This window comes from Dipodomys ordii, unplaced genomic scaffold (assembly GCF_000151885.1).
Source record: "Dipodomys ordii isolate 6190 unplaced genomic scaffold, Dord_2.0 Scaffold74, whole genome shotgun sequence".
Classification (NCBI taxonomy): Eukaryota; Metazoa; Chordata; class Mammalia; order Rodentia; family Heteromyidae; genus Dipodomys; species Dipodomys ordii.
In genome coordinates, this window is record NW_012267290.1 from 689,970 (window position 1) to 704,917 (window position 14,948).

A 14,948-nucleotide genomic window follows, 5' to 3' on the forward strand; every position below is an offset into this window, starting at 1 on the left:
AAGGAAGGAAGGAAGGAAGGAAGGAAGGAAGGAAGGAAGGAAGGAAGGAGGGAGGGAGGGAGGGAGGGACTTACCTGGTCAGACAGGAGGTGGATTTTGGCCTCATACCGCGCACAGCATCCTGAGCTCACTTGCACAATACACGAAGTGCAAATGCTTTCTCCAGACACTGGTAGAAACATGGCTTTCTGGATGATGGCGTTGATCAGGGAGCTCTTTCCAGCCCCAGTACTTCCCAATAACCCAATGTAAATCGGGTCCAATGACGGTTTTTCAATCAAGGCAAGGAGCCTGTTTCTGTATCAAGTTTTAAGTGAACATTAAATGAGGAAGGATGAATGCGAGAATGGGATGTAAAGGTTCTGAATTGGAGTCTTGGGCAAGTTGCCTCACCCCTTCAAGTCTTTGTCAAGGGGGCATACGGACCCCTTTAACCACACAGAGTTGGCCTGGAAAGCAAAGGAGACTGTGCTCACCTACTTGGTAAAGGTAATTCTTTAGAAGCATCCTTGTTTGTGTTCTATAGAAAATGAACATTTCTGTTCCTAAATAAAAACTTATGCAGAGGTAGAGTAGCATGAGCGGCCACCCAGAGGCTGTTGTGAAGAAGCAGCTAGGGCCTTCGCTCAATCCTTTCAAATTGGCTTGGCATAAAAAGTTAGGGACTGGCCGGGCACCAGTGGCTCACGCCTGTCATCCTAGCTGCTCAGGAGGCTGAGATCTGAGGATCTCTGTTCAAAGCCAGCCTGGGCAGGAAACTCTGTGAGACTATTAGCTCCAATAAACTACTTACAAAAAGCCAGAAGAAGTGCTGTGGCTCAAGTGGTAGAGCACTAGCCTTGAACACAAAGAGGCTGAAGGACAGCACTGAGGCCTTGAGTTCAAGTCCCAAGACTGGCAAAAAAAGGGGGGGACTGAAGAGTTGCAAAACCTGGGTCAGATTTAAAGCCCTTTCACTTCTACCACTGTGTGACTTTGTTCCATGTCTTAGCTTCTCTGAGGCTCAATTTCAGTAAGATAGGATTGATGTAATAGCGCCTATTTTATAAGGGTGTTGAAAACATGAAAGAAGCTGATGGGCGGGTATGTAACTCAGCTGTAGAGGGACTGCCTCCTAAGCAGGAAGCCCTGGGTTTCATCCCAGCACACACACACACACACACACACACACACACACACACACACACACACCACTGCCACCACCACCACCAGAATCCTGGATGTCTGTAAGGACATCCAGTGGTCACAATAATGGCTCCTCTACGAGGCTTCTCTGCTGTCCTTTCTTACTTTACCACTGCAAACTCCTTCTCTTGGCAGGGGCTTGGGGGGCACGGACACTGGGTACCCACAATCACCCAAGGCGGGTCGCTGGCGTTGGGCATTCAGACTTACATGAGATACTTGACTCCATTAGGGATGCTGTCGTCCAGGAAGACAGACTGAATCAGTTTCTGGTACGTGTTACTCAAAACCCTTCGGGTCCGTGACTCCAATTTTTCATCTGGAATCCACAGAACTGTATTACCTGCGATGTACCCGGCAGGGATCGAGTGCTATGTAAGCAAAGGAGGGGTGCACTGAGTGGTGCCAAGAAAGGAACAAAGGAATGGGGGGGGCTTGGAGATGAGCGCTGCTCAGAGACTGCAGCGTCCGTTCTGACCACATCCAGGAGCCAGCCTGCCCCACGCCACCTCAGAACAGAGGTCATTTTACAGAGGCCACAGGCTGTGCCCCTCTGAGGGTCTCCCTTCTGTGACCATAGAAAGAACAAAATGCAAAGATATCGAGGCCCACGAGAGCACCAAAGCAATCGTCCGCACAGCCCTCGTTCTGCTCCAAAAGAGGCCGCTTTGCTCACCACTCTCCCACTATCCCAACTGAGAGCAGCCTGGAGATCAGTGGCCTATGTCTGCAGAGACTTGGGGGAACGGGTTCCGCTGGAGATGCTTCCGTCCAGCTTCTGATGTGAAGTGTCTCCTCTGGGCATTTCAGCCAGATTTGTGGATGACAGAGCCACAGGGAAGCGATCACTGCCTTGGTCTCGCACTTACATTCCTTTAGGGCACTCTGCTCCATGGTGGGAAAGGCCCGCAAGTGCTGGTCTCGATCTGACCGACGTCTTTTCTTCATTGGTTCTTTACATAGGTTGTCATCAACTAGAGATGCACAGAGGTTGTATAAAATGATAAGTGGGGGACAGTTTCTTTGCCTCGCAACTGTTAATACACAAACTCCAAGGGCCATAGAGGACCCTGTAGCCTCATCTGCCCAGAAATTCATTTGGAAAACGGCCCCGTGGGCTCGTCCCAGTTTTGCAGCCGCTCTACGCATTTGGTTCCAAAATGTAGAGTCCAACCTACATTTCACCCTCAGATGAAAGTCTGTATTTGCAAGTCCTTGGAAGCCAAGATGGCTTTTTTTTTTCCCACCAAATACCAACTGTCGGGAAATCAACTGACTGTGGGCAGAAAAATCCAAGCACAGTGGTAAGTGTGGAGAAAAGACGGGCTTTCTCAGATGAAGAACGGGACCCACAGTGGGACAGAGGGGAGAATGAGCCATGTCATTGGGCCAAATAACTTCTCCTCTGAAGCCACAGATGCTTCATCTATAGCAAGAGATCCCTGATAGAACAATTATCAAAGTTTTGGAGGGTATCCAATAGGATGGATGCCTTTCAAAGATGAAGTGAGGGACTTTCTCTTCTTCTCTGCCTAGATATTAGCAGCTTCTCCCTTACACTGGCAAGAATCAGAAGCCATGAGAAGGAGGTGTTCATAGTTCTGCAGTCATTCAGTCACTTAAATGCTTTCCTTTGGTTAGGGAGTGAAAGGGATGGCTCCAACGCTGTGTTTTGGATGAGTGTTAGCCACCACCCCTCACTGATGTTCACCTGGCTGTAAAGGAACTGCGGCATGGTCCTTAGGGTGAAGGTTGTTAAATGGTCCTGACCTAGGGCCCTGTGTTCCTAGGGCTGGTTTGTGCCTTAGGAAATGGCTTTGGGGTGGGACTGAAGAATCAAGCTCTATGAGCCATAATACCCTGGGCTCATATGAAAGGACTTGAGGCTCTAAAATGGAGGTCATCTTCCTTGAGGAGCCAGAGAGACAGAGTCACTTGGGCTCAGAGTGGAGCTGAGCAGAAGGGCCAGGCTCCGCCCCTGAGCTCCAGATGGGGGTCTTCCTCTCTGCTCAGCCTTGTTTCTTCCAGCCAAGATTCGGCTGTGGTCTAAGGTCAGTTCCCACCCCCGCGGGGATCCTAAGGCAGAGCCACCTAGGGGACAAAGCATGAAGCCCTGCTCCCTCCTGCACACAGTGATGGTCGAGAGGACAGGCATTTAAAACCCTTCTATCTCAGGAACGGACTGAAGCTCAGCTGGAAGAATCTGCCCTGGCTGACAGACAGGTCTGTGTTGGAACTAAAGAGCAAATGGTTTCTGGCTCCGTGGCTGGAGCTGGAGAGGAAGAGGCAGAGAAAAAAAGAGCATGCTACTCAGGCACTTGGGCCAGCTACAGGCTGAGCATTCTGATCATGTTCCAGAACGGATTTCAGAACCTGGGACTCGTCCATGGAAAGAATGTAAAAGGATGTCTACTTTGTCACTTGGGAACCCTCCCGTAAACCATGTTTGCATAATCTTTAAGCCATATCTAAGAACAACAACTAAGGAAAAACACAGAAATACAGGGCACATGTTTCAGCCTTGTAAGAATTAGCAATTAACATAATAAACTAAACTAAAAAGTAGGAATACAGGTAGTGCAGCAGAGTTTAAAACTCTCTCCTCAGTTGCCAAAATGAAAAAAACACTCGGAAAGGAGACTTACCACCTATAGGTATATTGCACTCAGAATGTGTTTGCCTGAATGTATATCATAACCTTTACTATGCTCTTTAACTGTTCAGGTCTCCATTTGCCTTTCTCAGTATTGTCCACTAATCATCCTATGAAGAGCAGAAGGCTTGGTCCAGACAGGACAAACAGTCGACAGCTTCTGTTGCTTCCTGCTGCCACTAGGTGTCACTTTTGAACACTGAGCCCCAACAGCCCGACCAAGGTTGCAGCTTCAAGGCTGATTCAGTCCCTTGCTTAGAGAAATCACTGTCAACCAAGTAAAGGGTCCCATTCCTCAGCAATAAACACAGCCCCAGGGACCTTGAAGTCACAGTTCTTTGTGTTTGTGTGTCCAGCCATGAACGGGTACTGGCCCTAAACTCTGTGACCTGGAACACTCCTCCCCTCTACCAAGAAAATGAAGAAGCTTTTCATCAACACACAAAACACTAAGGATGTGCTGTGCTCTGCTTCTCCACACCTGGGGGAAAGCCTCTGCCATCTTCCTGGGAAAGGCCCTTTCTTTGCCAACCAGGGAGGAAGGTCACCCACCTTGATTCTCAGCAGACTCACCCTCCGTGGAGATGCTCCATAGGAGTAGGTGTCCCTTTTTAAGGAAAGACACCTGACACCATCCCAAGGAACTTACCTAATCAACACGGACTTCAGAGAGCCCACATTGATTTTCTAGAACCCAAAGCAAAGGCAAGACACCCCACAGAACTCTTTGTCAAAATGGCTCGTCTGATTGTGAAAATACTGGTTAGTTGGTTAAATAGGTACCATGTTTACTACTGACTCTGGACATGAAGAAACAGCCAGGGATGATGAGGATGGTTGTAGTCTCTGCCTCTTGATCAGGTAATAGTCACCAGTACTGTTTCTCCCAACCAGGGAAGGTCACTGCAAGGATGTTACCTGAAGATTGCTCCAGATCCACTAACTCCTCCATCTCTGCCAGTTCCTCTTCGTGAACCCCTGCTCTTACCCACTGCAACCAGCCTGAAAAGACATGCAAAGCACAAGAGGCAACGCGGCGTACGTTAAAAATACAAAAAGCAAAAACGGGTGCTTTGTTTCCCCTACTAGGTCTCCATCTGCTTTTACAAAGCACAGAGTGGAGCGTGAGGTAGAACCCAGGGCTTCGGATGTGCTCGGAATGTTGCTTTCACCACTTGAGCTGTGGTCCCAGCCATTTTGCTTCTGAGGTAGGGTGTGTGGATCTTTCCTTGGGCTGGCCTAGAACTCAAGATCTAGACCTAGACCTAGACCTCCCCAGTGGCTGGGATCCCAAAGGTGTGCGACCATGCCCAGCTCATTCTCACTTAGCATTGGGTTCCTCCCAATACCCCATGGACTACTTGTTGACTTAAATGTGATGAAGATCAAGATGTGAACACTGGTTCTTTTTTTTTTTCTTTTCTTTTTGTCGGTCATGGGGCTTGGACTCTGGACCTGGGCCCTGGTTCATTCATATTTAATATTTAATACAATAGTTAATATTTTATTTATGGAAGTTTAATCTGATTGGTCTGAGGTCTTAAAGATAACCCATTCTGAAATGCGGGTAGCTCTGGTGAGCAGAGCTGTGAATGTTATATACATATAGAGCCTGCCTACTTTAGGCACTGTTGTTGCCTTCCGGTCAGATGAGACCTGAAGCCTGTGCCAGGGCTATTTAGCCCCAGCAAGTTCTCTCCCCAGGGTTGGAGTTCCATTGCTGGTTACTGCACAGGGAGGGAAAGGTGCAGTAACTATGTTCTCTCACCTTCCTCACACCCCATCTCCACTTCAACAGGGCACCGGACTAGAGCTATTTGCCGCCATGAATCATGGAGCATCTGCCGAGTGTGGGGAGGAGGGACACGTCCAAAGGAAGCCAGGCCGCTGGCAAGCAGGACATGGCATGGAGATGGAGCCAGGCCCTCACAACCCCAGAGCTTCCTTACCTCCCCCCCATACACATAGGAGAATGTGGGGAGCCCCCAGAGTGTCCGCGCTCTCTATCTGTTGTTTCTGTTGGGTGTCTTCAACCATGCATTTCAAACAGAGTCGCTGGCCTGTCTCATATATGCAAAACCCTCCTGACCTGTCAGCCTTCACTGACTCCAAGTGAGGAAGACCATGATTCGCTGGCACACGAACCCCAAATCAAATCACAACGTGGCAGTTAAACGGTCTCTCATTCTTAGTTTGGTTTGCAGATTTGAATGGGCAGAATGGTATCTGTGCCAGGAGGCGTTGGTTGAAGGTGACAGGAACACAGGTGGTGTGAGATCTCAGCTTTCGGCACAGAGGTCCACCTCTCCTTCTCTCCTGTAGTTCACGCTCAGCCCAACCCACACCCCCTATGGTTCTATATTTTATCACCTGTTGTTGCTGTTAATATCTTACTGTGCCTAATTTATCAACTAAACCTTATAAATTGAGCAGAATAGATGTGGGGTACATAACTGTCATTTCAAGTCAGGCATCAGTGGCTCATCCTATAATCCTAGCTACTCAGGAGGCTGAGATCTGATTCAAAGTCAAAGGAAAGTGCGTGAGACTCTGATCTCCAAAACACCAGAAATGGAGCTGTTTACTCAAATGATTAAGTACCAGCCTTGAGCAAAAAAAGCTAAGAGACAGTGCCCAGGCCCTGAGTTCAAGCCCTGATATGGCACCAAAATAAAAAAACAAAAACAAACCCTGTCATTTCAGGCATTCAGTGGGATTCTTGGAATAAATTCTCTAACAACTTGCTCCAAAATGCTTTCTTGAAACATGTTTTCTGCCACTAGAGAAGTTTGGATATACTGTTGGTGCCATCTCCTAACAGCATGGACCAGCTGAATCCCTAAACCCCATGATGCTACCTGACACGCTCATCAGGGAAGTCGGTAGTCAATGAGAGCACTAAATCCCATGAACACCTTCTTGCTTGAAATGCTCAGTTGGCAATGCCAAACCACATCAAAACCTAGGTGAGGAGAGAATGAGGTAGGTAGAGCGATGTCTCGGAAAGCATGCAGTAATGCATGGTAATGACTTTAGATGCAGAATAAGGAATTAACACAGAGCTCTGTCTTCTGAAGATACTAGCTCAACAAGCCATTGTCACATGAAATGTGGGCATTCTATCATCAGTGAACAGTGGAATCAAAAGCAAACAAGTAGCCTACCAAAGGACAAATGTCTGTGCACCTTCAGGATAACTTATGCTCTAGGATTCAAATTCCAGCAAGAACAATGGACCAGATGAATCCCAAAATAACTGATTGACCAAATTAATAAGCATGAACACCACGCAGACACAGACTATGAAGGCTGTGGATCAAAGTTCATTTTAAAAGTATTTAGAATAGGTGGACATTTGCAGGGAAATGGATGGACCTAGAACAAATCATGTTAAATGAAATAAGAAAAGCTCAAAGACAGACGACGCATGCATTCTCTCATGGAAGTTAGACCTAAAATACTGGGACGTAATAAATTATACAGGTTTCTAGGCATTCACACCAGTGAGACCAAAAGAGGACACTCTTAGGAGAGGAAGACAGAGATGTAATGCCTATGTGCATCTGGTCATACAAAAAATTATTTATCGAAATGAACTCCAGGAAATGGTAACAAGAGTTTTTTTCTTTTTTCTATTTTTTTTTGTCGGTGATGGGGCTTGAACTCTGGGCCTGGGCACTGTCCCTCAGCTCTTCAGCTCAAGGTTGGGCTCTACCACTTGAGCCACAGCACCACTTCCAGTTTTCTGAGTGGCTTATTGGAGATAAGAGCCTCACGGACTTTCCTATCAGGGCTGGCTTTGACTGCAATCCTCAGATCTCAGCCTCCTGAGTAGCTAGGATTACAGATGTGTCCACCAGCACCCTGTATTTTTTTCTTTTTAGCTGTTTTTGTTTTCTTCCTTTTTTGTTCTGTTTGTTTTATGTCTTTGGGAGTGAACAATGCAGCAACAATACTCACTGGACACTATGTAGAAAACAAATTATATAACTGTAGATAAGGATGGGAGAGAAAAATTGGGAGAGAGCATGGGAAGGGGGCCATGGCCCAAGAAGAAATGCACTCTTTACCTGACTTACTCTTTACCTGTCTTTAAATGTACTCTTTACCTGAATTGTACTTTTTACCTGTAACCCCTCTGGACATCACCTTTATAATAACAATTAAAACTCTTTTAAAAAAAAGCAAGAATGGTTGGGCATAGTGCTCATACTTGTAATCCTAGCTCCTCAAGAGGCAGAGATCAGGAAGATTATGGTTTGAGGCCAGGCTAGGCAAAAAATTCGGGAGATCTCATCTCAATCAGTAAAAGACGGGGTGCAGTAGTCCTTCCCTGTCATCCACGAGGAGCCTTAAATGAGAGGAAAAACAGCAAAAGGAAAAGGGCTGTGGCATGGCCCAAGTGGTAAAAGCACTAGCCAAACCCCACCCTGCATAACAGAAACAACAGCAAAAATAAAAGCACCTTAAGGTCAGAGATTTGTTCACTGAATTCTAGAATGTGGGTAGTGGTTTGGATTTCCTTCAGGGTCAGAGTAAAGTTCATGTACTTTCACTTACTAAACCAACTGTATACAATGGCCAACAAAAGTACTGACACATAGCAATCTGGGCTTGGATGTGGTATAGCTGCAGCTCATGGAGAAATTACACTGGGAGCATCCACGACACCCACCCAGGCAGAAGAAGTCCATGGATTTAGAAAGATTGTCTGCCTATGAGGAGGGGAACGTGACTCTTCACTCCTTAAGTGTGCCTTTATAGGACTTCTCCCAGGGAGTTCAGGATGAAACTTAGGAAGAAAAAAGAATTACATGGAGGCCAGGCATGGTGACACAGCCTGGAATCTCAGCACTTGGGAGACTAAGGAAGGGGCATCAGGAGTTCTAAGCCAGCATTGGCTACAGGACAAGACATTGTCTCAAACAAACCAAAACAGACAGGGATAGTAGGGACAACAAAGGAGGGGGTAGCAATGGACTCATTACCTTACTCCTGTAACTGTAACCCCTCTGTACAGTGTATTTACAATAAAAAAACAGACAAAACAAAGTTATTTGCCAAGTGCTACCTCAACCAAGTGACCAAGGTCAAACCCATCATAAATCGTGGTGAAGGTAGACAACCTCAACGCAGTGTGATCTTCCTCCCATCATAACTCCAGTCTAATCATGAGAAAACATCTGGCAAAAGCCAGTAGAAGGAATCCTACACACACTTGACCAGTACCCCCCAAATTGTCAAGATCAGCAAAAGCAAGGTGAGTCACGAAGATGTTACAAACAACCTGTAGACACCAGAACTACAGATAACTTGGCATCCTGTCTGATATCCTAGAATAGAAATCTGTGAGAAACAAACGAAGAACCCTGAATAAAGCTTACACTTCAGCTAATAATCATGCACCCTTAATTGGTTTATTTCTTACAACGAAATGTACCACCCTAATGCAAAAGCAAAATGAGCAAATTGTATGAGTTTACTCTGAATGAATTTCACAAGTCCTTTCTTCAACCTAAAACCTTTCTCAGAAGTCTATTTTCAAACGGTATCAAACACAAATTATAATCTAAATTACATAATAGAAACTTACCAGGTGTCAATAAAAAGAAAAGAAAATGTTTTTCCTGCTTCGGTTCCAGGAGTCCACAAGGGAGAAGGACAGCAGCTTCTCTGCCTTAGTACAAGGTGTGGAGCTGAAAACGTGAGGGGTTTTCAACCTCAGTGGCTGGAGCAGAAGTGAAACTCACTTGTCATCCCCGGCAATCTCCACATCCTCTCCTCAGATACTGAGACAGGCTATTTCCTCCTTGCACGTGAACTGTGATTGACTGGAGATCATGCTTCTTTCTGATCTCTTGCTGCAAGCAGATGGCAGCCTGAACCAGTCAGAAAAATGCCCCACCTTTAAGAAAGATAAAGAGCTGTTTCTCAAACTTCCTGAAGTGAGACATGGCTGAGAGAAATGGAAGACAGGAGATGGTGATGTAAACTAACCTACCACCTGGAAATCCATGACAAGGCAAATCTAATTTTAAAGAAATTTAGCTTGGCACTGGTGGCTCATTCCTATAATCCTAGCTACTTGGGGGGCTGAACGTGAGAGGATTACAGTTCAAAGTCATCCTGGATAGAAAAGTTCAAAAGACCCTTGCTTTTAAATGTGTTGTTGTTATTATAAAGGTGATGTATAGAGGTTTGCAGCTATGTAAGTCAGGTAAAGAGTACTTTTCTTTTTGGGCAATGTCACCCCTTCTTTTGCTCTCTCCCAGTATTTCCCTCCCCTCTCCACCCACAAGTTGTATAGTTCATTTTCAACATAGTGTCCAGTAAGTTGCTGCCTTTGTTTTCCCTTTGTCCCTCCCCTTCAACTCCCAAAGACATATAAAGGAACAAACAGAACAAAAAGGGACAAAAACAAAAACAGAAAAAAGAAAAAACAACTCTTGTTTTCATTTCCTGGAGTTCATTTTGATACCTGCTCTTTTGTATGATTAGACACACAGAGGCACTGGGCCTTTCTCTTCTTCTCCTATGAGTATCCACTTTTGGTCTCACTGTGTGTGAATGCCCAGAGACCTGTATAATTTATTGTGTCCTGGTATTTTAGATCTAGCTTCTGCATGAGAGAAAACATGCATTGTTTGTCTCTCTAAGCTTTGCTTACTTCACTTAACATGATTTTTTCAAGGCCCATCCACTTTCCTGCAAATGACATAATTGTATTCTTTCTAATGTGTGTGTAAAATTCCATTGTGTATAGGTTCCACAATTTTTTGATCCACTCATCTATTGTAGGGCATCTGGGCTGTTTCCACAAGTTGGCTATTGTGAAGAGTGTAGCAATCAATATGGATGTGCAAATGAAAAGACCCCTTCTTAACAGAGCTAGCACCATGGTGTATGGGAGCCTGGGTACAACAGGAAACCTAAAATGGGCAGATTGCAGTCCATATGCATTCCAGGTGGGAGACCTTATCTCAAAAATAGCCAGTGCAAAAAAAAAATAGGCTGGAGGCTTGGTCTGGGAGTAGAAAGTCTGCCTACCAAGCATGAGGGAGTCCCTGAATTCAAATTCCATTAAAAAAAAAGCCAATATAAAGTTCAAGAAACTGAAAATGATCGTGATGATCACAGTGCTGGATCTTATCTCTCTCCGCAAAAATTACCCCTTATATTCTTATCCCATGTACCTCTCGCGCCCTCTGCTGGACATTTCTTTGCTGCAACAGTTATTGTTAATTGAAAGCAACTCTAGTAAACCACTTGGTTATTAAATTAGTTTTTGGTATTCTTCCCCTCTTGTAGACGCTTGGATCTTCTTGTTGGTGCCAAGCTCTGATTGTTTCTAGTTTGTTTGGTGTGTTCTCTTGAAAAGGAGCCCTGTGCTGGAGACCCTGTTCCTGTGTTTGATGGGTGGGATCCGGTTAATCCCTGTCCCTACACCACATTGATTCCTCCTCCGGTTTTGGGAGTTTCAAGGCTGCTTGGGTTCTTCATAGCAGTCCTTGAAACGTGTTCCTGAACACCTAACAGATCTATTTGGCCTGATAGTTTGGTCACTCTTCCAGAATAAATTTCCACTGAATTTGCTAAAAACACTGACACAGTTCAAAGTTCTGCAGCTCTGCCATCTCTCCTTATTGTTACTGCTTCTCCTGCTAGCTGTTCTTAGCTGTGTCATCCATGCACACATCAACGCTAATCTCCTCTCCTCCACACCGTGTCCCATGACTTAAGAGGAGAATGCGCCTCTCAACTTTTCACCTTCCACTAGATTATCTGCATCTGCACACAAACTTTTGTGTTCATGGACACACACTGTGATCTCAGTGAGAGTTGTTGGAATGCAGTCTCAATCTTCTCTTAATCAATCATAAATCCACTTCCAGTCAGGCTGTCTCCCTTACCACTCCCCAAAATTGTTCTTGTCTCAGTCCTCAATGGTAGGGAACTCTGAAGCTGAGCTGTGAAACCTGGGAAATATTTGAGAGGTTGGAGCACTGTCTCGTCAGCACTGAGAGCTGGCCATGGAAGGGTTAAAACAGACAGCCCTGGAGAAGGCGAAGAGACCGAAGAGACCGTAAGGCCATCCCCCTTCCTTGGGGCTGGTGACCTTGAAGGCTAGATAAGGTGGATGTCCGTGGGCTGCAGTCTCTTGTCTCAACGAATAAGGGAACCAATGTCTCTCACAAACAGTTTTGGGCTCTGATTGTAATTTTAAGATAGACGCTCTCCTTTTTGCATGTATTCATGTAACCTCCCATTTGCTTGTGGGAACTCGGGGCCCACGTGCCAGTGAGCCTTGGGAGCCTGGTCTCCCCCAGATCTGTCTTTGTGTGTTCTCTTGTACTGCCTCAGGTTGTGGTGAGGAACACCCAATGATCCTGGGCTAGTCCACCTTCATTTTTCTCTTGTTATTATCAGTACCTGGCTCCAATCACATACTTTCCTCGCTCGGCCTCCAGGTATCCAGATTCTTCCAGTTTGCTTCCCACAGCCTTTGATACAGCTTCTCCAGTGCCTCCCTGACTCCTCTCATCTTCAAAGGTTAATGATTGAATACCCCAGGGCCTAGCTTTTGGACTCTCACCCTGGGTGTTTAACTTCACCCATATACCAATTAACTCTTGACTGGTTATCAAGAATTGTACCGCTTACTGGACATCTCAAATAGATCCCTGCTCACCTCCACCCCCACTTCACACATCATCTTCCTTGTTTCAATGAATGATAACTACATTCCTCCAGCCCCCCAAAACTTTTGGTCTCGCTCTGGATCGTTGATGTCCTTCTCCAATATCCCACATCTGATGGAAGTCTTGTTGAAATTATCGAAATCAATTCAGATTTTTAAAGTAAGTTTTTTATTGTGAAAATACTGTACAGAGAAGGGGTTACAGTTACATGAGCAAGGTAATGAATACGTTTATCAAACATTGTTGCCTTCTCCTTTGTTTTCCCCCTACCATCCCTTCTCTTCCATTTCCACAACTATACTTGCCCCCCCCACCCGCCCCCCCACCTAAATTGTAAAGTTTGTTTTTTTGACATAGCATCTTGTACATCTTATTGTTGCAATGGGTCAACTTGCATCCCTATTTAAACAATTTGTTTTTTCCCTTCCCCTCCCTAAATTTTACCAACATCAAATACAGTGATAACAGGGGTTATACCGTGGGGGAATCAATTCAGATTTTAAACACTGTTTACAACCCTGATTTGAGACATAATAATCTCTTGGCCTATTTGGTGATTCCCAAAACTTGGCTGTATAGAGGAAACAGCTAAGGATTTGAAAAACATGAGAATGGCTGGCTTCTAGCCCTTGCCCTCTGATTTAGTAAGGATGGACATAGACTAGGCCCTAGGACTTTTTTTTTTTTCTCACTGCTCTCCAAATACTTCTAATGTGTATCAATGGAATTACTAGCAAGGCTATAGTAATAGCCTTCACAGTGAGCACCCGGCTTCTTTCCACCGCTCCACAGCCCAGCAAACAGACACAGTTGTACGCCATACAATTCCTCTGCTAAAAGGCCAACAGCTCATGATCTTACTTAGATAAAAGCCCAAGGTTAAATGCACAACATTTTTACATGAGGTCCACTACTACCTCATTACTTCTCTGACCTCTAACAGGCTTTGTCTCATTGATGCTGGCCTCCCTTCTTAAATAAACCAGGAATCTTCTTAACCTAAGACCTTGTCACTGTTGCTCTGCTTGAATGCCCTCTCTTTAATTATTGGCATATCAAATATTAGTTTAAATGTCACCATTTCAATTGCAAATCGCAATTGTAGCACCCTCCGGTTTCTAAGTGATGAGATGCATAATGGTATCATTCAATATAGGAAAGTGTGGAAAGACTAGATTTGGAGGAAAAAACAGATTTCTGTTGTAGACATGTTAAGTTTGGGGTGCCTATTTGACACCTAAATCTAACAAGATGTCAAATAGGGGAGAAGCCGGGGTTAAACTATAAACCTAGGAACAGAGATGATATTTAAAGCTATAGACTTTTGGGGTCGCATTCAGAGACAAGACTGAGTGTCCCCTGAAGAGAATGAAAAACAACGGAACAAGCACGGCTGGCCCTATCTTAACATGTTTTCCAGGGAAGATAAAGTGTGTTCATCGGCAATAGCACGGCCATCAGGACAGAGAGAGCACACACCCTGGCCAGGGAGCGCCAAGCCCGTCGGCAGCGCCCTCAGCGCCGGCGGCAAGAGCGCGCACTCGGGGCTTCAAGAATGGAAGCGGAACGGCAATAACGGAACACTTGACGGCAAAACGAGTGCGAAGAGGTCCCAATCCGCAAGTAAGTAAATAAGGTCGTAAACAAGGGAGATCAGGGAAGGTTCCAGAACAAGTAGCCAAGTCCGGGTTCCCAACTCGGCGAACTCTGTGTGGATGTTTATTTGGGAGAGAAACCGTTATTCTCCACGACGGCTACCCATGGGGGTCAGCTGCGGGGCTGAGACGACGGTGACCGACTGACCCCGACCCCGACCTCTGACCCCGGCCCCGTTCCAGGCTCAGCTCGGGCCAGGTCGCAGATCTCCGTCCCCAGGATGAGGAGTCGGTCACCGCCACCGGAAGTGACGCATTCCGCCTGTCCCGCCCCCACGCTCTCCCTCAGCCTTCCTCCAGCGGTCTCTCCGGGAAGATGTAGCCCCATGACTTACACCGTCCGGGTCGAGCTTCCGGTCCCTCGCCATTCCGCACACCCTGCTACCTGCGCAGCCGGACAGGACGGCGGCTGTGCCCAGTCCCGGTGGGAGGGGAGGGGCGGGGCTTCGAGCGCCGACTTCCGGGATGAGCTTTACGGTACGGTGGGCGTGCTCTTACGACATTCCGGGGTTGCTTTACGGCCGTCAACTTGCTCCGCGGTCTGCGTCCGATTTCGTGGTCGCCTGTGCAGCGGCGGCGCGGCGATGAGGCAGAAACGCAAAGGTGCGGACGGGCGACGGGGCGGGGGGACTGGGGGAGCAGGCCGTGGGGGCTCCGGTGCTCAGAGACCGAGCCCAGCGCCTCGCGCGGGAGCCCCGGGATCGGGCCGCCCCCCGCCCCCCGTTCCTTGTCCGAGCGGCTCCGCCCGCGAGTCCG

At 46.6% G+C, this 14,948-nt stretch overlaps 2 protein-coding genes across 3 annotated transcripts in view; one reads left to right on the forward strand and one right to left on the reverse strand.

The window, feature by feature from the left end:
- Positions 1-14,561, reverse strand: part of Nuggc (nuclear GTPase, germinal center associated) — a 40,553-nt gene extending 25,992 nt beyond the window's left edge. Inside the window, exons 1-5 of one of the 2 annotated variants that reach the window (XM_013024279.1) lie at positions 14,528-14,561; positions 4,757-4,840; positions 2,055-2,159; positions 1,396-1,504; positions 75-297 (exon numbers count right to left, since the gene is read on the reverse strand). In XM_013024279.1, coding sequence (XP_012879733.1) covers positions 75-297; positions 1,396-1,504; positions 2,055-2,159; positions 4,757-4,790 — 471 coding nt within the window. In that variant the 5' untranslated portion in view covers positions 4,791-4,840; positions 14,528-14,561. Of the gene's footprint in view, positions 1-74; positions 298-1,395; positions 1,505-2,054; positions 2,160-4,756; positions 4,841-12,286; positions 12,331-14,527 lie in introns of those variants that run through there. The other variant, XM_013024280.1, reaches the window with a different exon arrangement.
- A 152-nt stretch (positions 14,562-14,713) lies between these two features.
- The window catches only part of Elp3 (elongator acetyltransferase complex subunit 3), a 55,311-nt gene continuing 55,076 nt past the window's right edge, over positions 14,714-14,948 (forward strand). Inside the window, exon 1 of the mRNA XM_013024264.1 lies at positions 14,714-14,795. Within this exon, the coding sequence (XP_012879718.1) occupies positions 14,777-14,795 (19 nt within the window). The 5' untranslated portion in view covers positions 14,714-14,776. The remainder of the gene's footprint in view (positions 14,796-14,948) is intronic.